Below are 4,588 nucleotides of genomic sequence, written 5' to 3'. Positions count from 1 at the left end.
TTTTTGACTGGGAAACGCCAGGGAGGAAGAGGGGTCCATCCACGTGGGTTCATCGGTCTTTCGATCATATCAATACTTCGATTCGAATCCCATAGAGCTCTGCGCACCATCTCGAAGAATTTGCAGACAGGAAAAAGATCAATCGTACTGCTCGAAACCCAGATTTTGCAAATCGGGAGCTATGGTTTCCTTCAAGCTTTTATAGGTAATGGTTTGGCGCAGAGAAATAAGGGGTTAAGAATCAGCAATGAAAGGCGTCTTCTCGGCGCCCGGTGATTACATCTACTTCAAGTCTCAGGTCCCTCTTCATAAGATCCCTGTAAGTGTGTTGTCATCTGATTTATTAAAAAAAGGAGCTTTTTTTACGTCGTGTTTGAATGTTTGAAATCTGGGATTTGTTCCCCTGATTCTTATCTCAATTGGGTATTCCTTTGTTTCTGTTTCTGGGCTGTCAGTTACTCCTAATTATGCGAACTTGTTCTCAGGAATTTAATGTTTTGTTAATAAAGATGGCATCTTTAAGACACTGGTTTAGCTTATTTATGACTGAGCAAGTTTGCTTGTTTGTAGAAATCATATCATTGGGACATTTATACTCACTGTATCTTTGTATGAACTGAGTCTGTTGCAGTGATTCGAAGAGTGTGGTTAGCTCATAACTGTGTCTAATTTGTATAAGCTTCTCTAGTTATATCTTGCATCTGGCTGTAGAATTTGTTAAGCTTTTTGGAGTTCTCTTAGGTGGTTCTGTGTATTTGGTCTTTCCATTTGTTAATGAAATAGTTTATCTGATAAGCTTTTGGTAGTTCCATTTAGCAGTATCATGGTTTTTGTTTGTGGCATTCGATGCGACTTATTTGAACTTTTCCTCATTCTGAATATATGGCTAGATAAGTTCAAATTACAAAAATTGATGGCACTGGTGTGTGGACTTCGTATGTGAATTCTGATAGTGAGAACTCTATAATTTTGGTTTTTTCATGCAAAAGATTGCGCTCATTTTGCCCGCTTTTAATCACAGATTGGGTCAAAGCAGTGGCGCTATTATGATTTTGGCCCTAAAGTGGTTCCTCCACTCATCTGTCTTCCTGGCATAGCGGGAACGGCTGATGTATATTACAAGCAGATCATGTCATTGTCCATGAAGGTAGTAATTTGAAGTCATAATTTTTTTTTGTTGTTGCATAACCTGCTTCCTCGTTCTTCTACAAACAGATCACGCCATTTGTCCATTGTTGCGTCTATATTTATTATTTAGAATATGCATTGATCTGTCTGATGTTTCTTTCGATTGTTTAATGTCAAACAGCTATGCTTAGAGGATTCCATACAAAGTGGAGAAAGATAAGTCCTTAATGAAAGTAATACTTGATGGGTAGATACTCTCAGCAGTTTTGAGTTTTTTTTTCTAAACATCATTTATCTGAATCATAAATGAAAAAAGAAAAAGGAGAGAAATTTACGATGAAAGTATTGGTAGAATGGAATGGAGTGGTATAACGTGGAGGACGGACTGAATTCTCTAACCAACATAAATGCTATTTGGATGCCTTCAAATTTACTAGGCACGCAAAGCAATGACGTGAATGGACAACTTAATTATCTAGCTCATGTATGTGTTACGTGGAAGCCCTATACGACCACTTTAGAAATTATCCAAATTCCCTCAAGAATATCGAGGAAAACTGAAATTAGGTTGGGCAGAAATAGGCGGTCTTACTGAAATTTATCTAGATATGTGGGACAATAAATGTAGTGTGAACTTAATAATCATCTAAATATGTGCTGTGATAGAATACTAATGGTGGTTAACTGAATCCCTGCAGGCCTGTAAGCGCAGGTGATTTATTTCAAAGATAGAAATTTCTCCTTTCTGTTTATACTTTATGTTATAAAAAAATTTCTATTGTACCATTTGTACTTCTTGAGTTGGCTTTTTTAATCTATGCGCATCTTTATTTGAAAGAAGCCAACTTTATTTCTGTTCAGGGTTATCGCGTGATTTCTGTTGATATTGCCCGTGCATGGAACCATTCTGAGTGGGTTCAAGCATTTGAGAAGTTTCTAGATGCTATTGATGTTCACCATGTAAGATTTCTCCAACCTTGGTGCTCTGTATCTTTTTCATCTCTCGAATGACATTTGAAGTCTCAGAGAACAAATTTTTTTTTTTGTCATGTGAATCAAGTTGCACCGTCTCCTTTCTAAATGCTATCTACTTGAGCTGTGATTGGCCTCTCGAGTTAAAAACCGCCTTTTCACTTTCACGTAACATAATGCACATATCACGAAGATAACATCTAGTTATATATATTAAATATTTGGTCCACACCACTAGTTGTGACAATGCCACTTGAAACAGCTCTTCACAGTGTTGTTTGATTATAACTGTTTAACTGATCCAGCAATTTTTATTTGGACAGATACATCTATATGGTACAGCACTCGGAGGATTCTTAGCACAACTATATGCTCAGCATCGTCCACGGCGTGTTAGGTCGTTGGTACTTTCAAACACTTTTTTGGAGACAACTAGTTTCGCTGCTACTATGCCATGGGCTCCTGTGTAAGTTCCATGCTAATATCCACGAGTTTGAGTTTATCGAGCTCATGTTCACATTGGAATTGTATTGCTTTAACAACATATCATCTAAAACGAAGCCATTTCAGACTATGATTTGAAGCCAATAAAATTGTCTGCTTCGACTGAAATTATATCCCAAATGAGTGTCTTATCGATTCATTTTGATTTTTGAATCCCATAATACCAGGGAACTAACATGAATTAACATATATAGTTTCTGTTCCTAAATATAGCACTCTAGTGCTGCTCAACGATGCTAAATTTGTTTATGCACTTTCAGAATCTGATCTTTTTCGTGCATAGAAAGATAAGTTTTTCTATTTTCGTTTCCTCGATGCAGTGTTGCTTGGACACCTGCTTTTCTACTGAAGCGGTATGTCCTAACTGGAATCAGGGATGTCCCCCAAGAACCTTTTATTGCAGATTCTGTGGATTTTGTTGTTTCCCAGGTAAAATTTAAGCCGAACCATTTCAACAGTTCTGATTGGTTGGTCTTCTCGGGTCATCCTTCATAAGCATATGCATTCACACTTTCATATGAACGTCTGAGCTTGGTATGAAACAGGAAAAAGGTGATTCATTGCGAGCTTTATATTTTGTGTAGGTTGAAGCACTCGCTAAAGATGACCTGGCGTCCAGATTAACATTGACGGCAGATGCTGCATCAGTTGGACCTCTTCTCCTTCCAGATTCTTCTATCACCCTTATGGATGTACGGTTAGCTAAAAGTTTCTATAGGTTATGTTTCTGCATATGAACATGCATCGGGTACTCGGGTTACAAATTTTATTTTTTTTGGTAAATCCACAAGGTGTTCCGGGTCTTTCTCCGTCCGTTTAACGGTCTGGGTCCACCCGACTAATTCCCGCTTGCTCCGGGAGGCACGGGAGCCGGCCCAAGGGGAATCGTCGCTTGTGAGAATTGAACCCGGGTTCTCTCAAAATTCTTAAGAGAGCTCACTTGCCACTTGAGCTACCTCATTGGGTTTCGGGTTACAAATTTTGTGTTGACCATGTTCTCGTTACTTCCAGTATAGCCAGATTATACTGTCATATGTTTTCTTTTATGCTAAATAGTGCTCGATATCTTATATGCTTTGAATATTGTACCTCGTCTCTATTGCATCAGTAAAAGTTGAAACGCTTTATTCTGAATGTGAATTTTTTTTGCGGTACTTTTGCTGCTGCTTGAAGACGAATGATTACTGTGCGACCCCACAACAGCTCAAAGATCAAGTTCGAGAAAGGTACCCCGGTGCCAGGCAAGCAATCTTGAAGACGGGAGGTGATTTTCCCTTTCTTTCTCGGCCCGATGAAGTGAACCTTCATCTTCAGGTATTGAAGTTTGTTTTCGAGGATGAGGATTCAATGGTAGTAATAAGTTACTCATTAATTTTCCAATGGAACGAACAGCTACACCTGAGACGAGTTGGCGTTGAGGCACGACCAGACTTGGTTAGGAGCGTTCCCCGAGATGGTAATGGCGAAAGTTCGGATGGACCTAAAGACGAAAGAGGAGATTCTGATGATGGATCAAAAGACGATGCTAATCACTCAGAAAGCCCGTCCCACACAGACGAACCGCCCCTCACTCCAGGAGGTACCGATCCACCATTGGCCCCACAAGGTACGCATTCTCATACGCTAGCGAATCAAGTACTTAGTAACGCAAGAATTCCCGAAAGCAATCAACTTCCAGCCCTGCTCCTATTACACGCGATTTCTGAAACTGAGCTGAACATGGCATCTCGAGTCTTGTTACACTTCATCCACCGTCTGCTTCCCCTCTACGTCAGGGCATTTTGCGCTAATTCAAAGAATTGCTTGGAAGTTAGAAACTTAGTATAGAGGAATTTCTTTGTAAATTATGGTTTTTTGTAGACACCAGAAATGGAAATTGAATGCTTGAGTTTGTGGTGGAAAGATTCTTTTTTAGTTGAGACAACTATGCATTGTATGTGTACCTCCAGCTTCAAAATGTTCAGTTTTGACATTGCTACAAAAA

General features: G+C 39.3%; 1 protein-coding gene across 1 annotated transcript; it reads left to right on the top strand.

The window, feature by feature from the left end:
• Window positions 1–4,588, top strand: LOC116027979 (maspardin). Its single transcript, XM_031269781.1, has 8 exons — window positions 1–319; window positions 1,022–1,147; window positions 1,990–2,088; window positions 2,424–2,566; window positions 2,925–3,033; window positions 3,189–3,296; window positions 3,778–3,918; window positions 3,997–4,588. The coding sequence occupies exons 1-8, from the start codon at window positions 248–250 to the stop codon at window positions 4,429–4,431; spliced, it is 1,233 nt and encodes a 410-aa protein (XP_031125641.1). The 5' UTR covers window positions 1–247; the 3' UTR covers window positions 4,432–4,588.

This window comes from Ipomoea triloba, chromosome 8 (genome assembly GCF_003576645.1).
Source record: "Ipomoea triloba cultivar NCNSP0323 chromosome 8, ASM357664v1".
NCBI classification, from domain to species: Eukaryota; Viridiplantae; Streptophyta; class Magnoliopsida; order Solanales; family Convolvulaceae; genus Ipomoea; species Ipomoea triloba.
This window is presented reverse-complemented; position numbering and strand designations above follow the sequence as displayed.

Bases quoted from the DNA above. Each gene is read 5' to 3' on its own strand.
- LOC116027979 (XM_031269781.1), top strand. From the start codon at position 248: ATGAAAGGCGTCTTCTCGGCGCCCGGTGATTACATCTACTTCAAGTCT. The intron at 1,148-1,989 runs GTAGTAATTTGA...ATTTCTGTTCAG, and splicing joins TCATGTCATTGTCCATGAAG to GGTTATCGCGTGATTTCTGT. The intron at 2,567-2,924 runs GTAAGTTCCATG...TCCTCGATGCAG, and splicing joins ACTATGCCATGGGCTCCTGT to TGTTGCTTGGACACCTGCTT.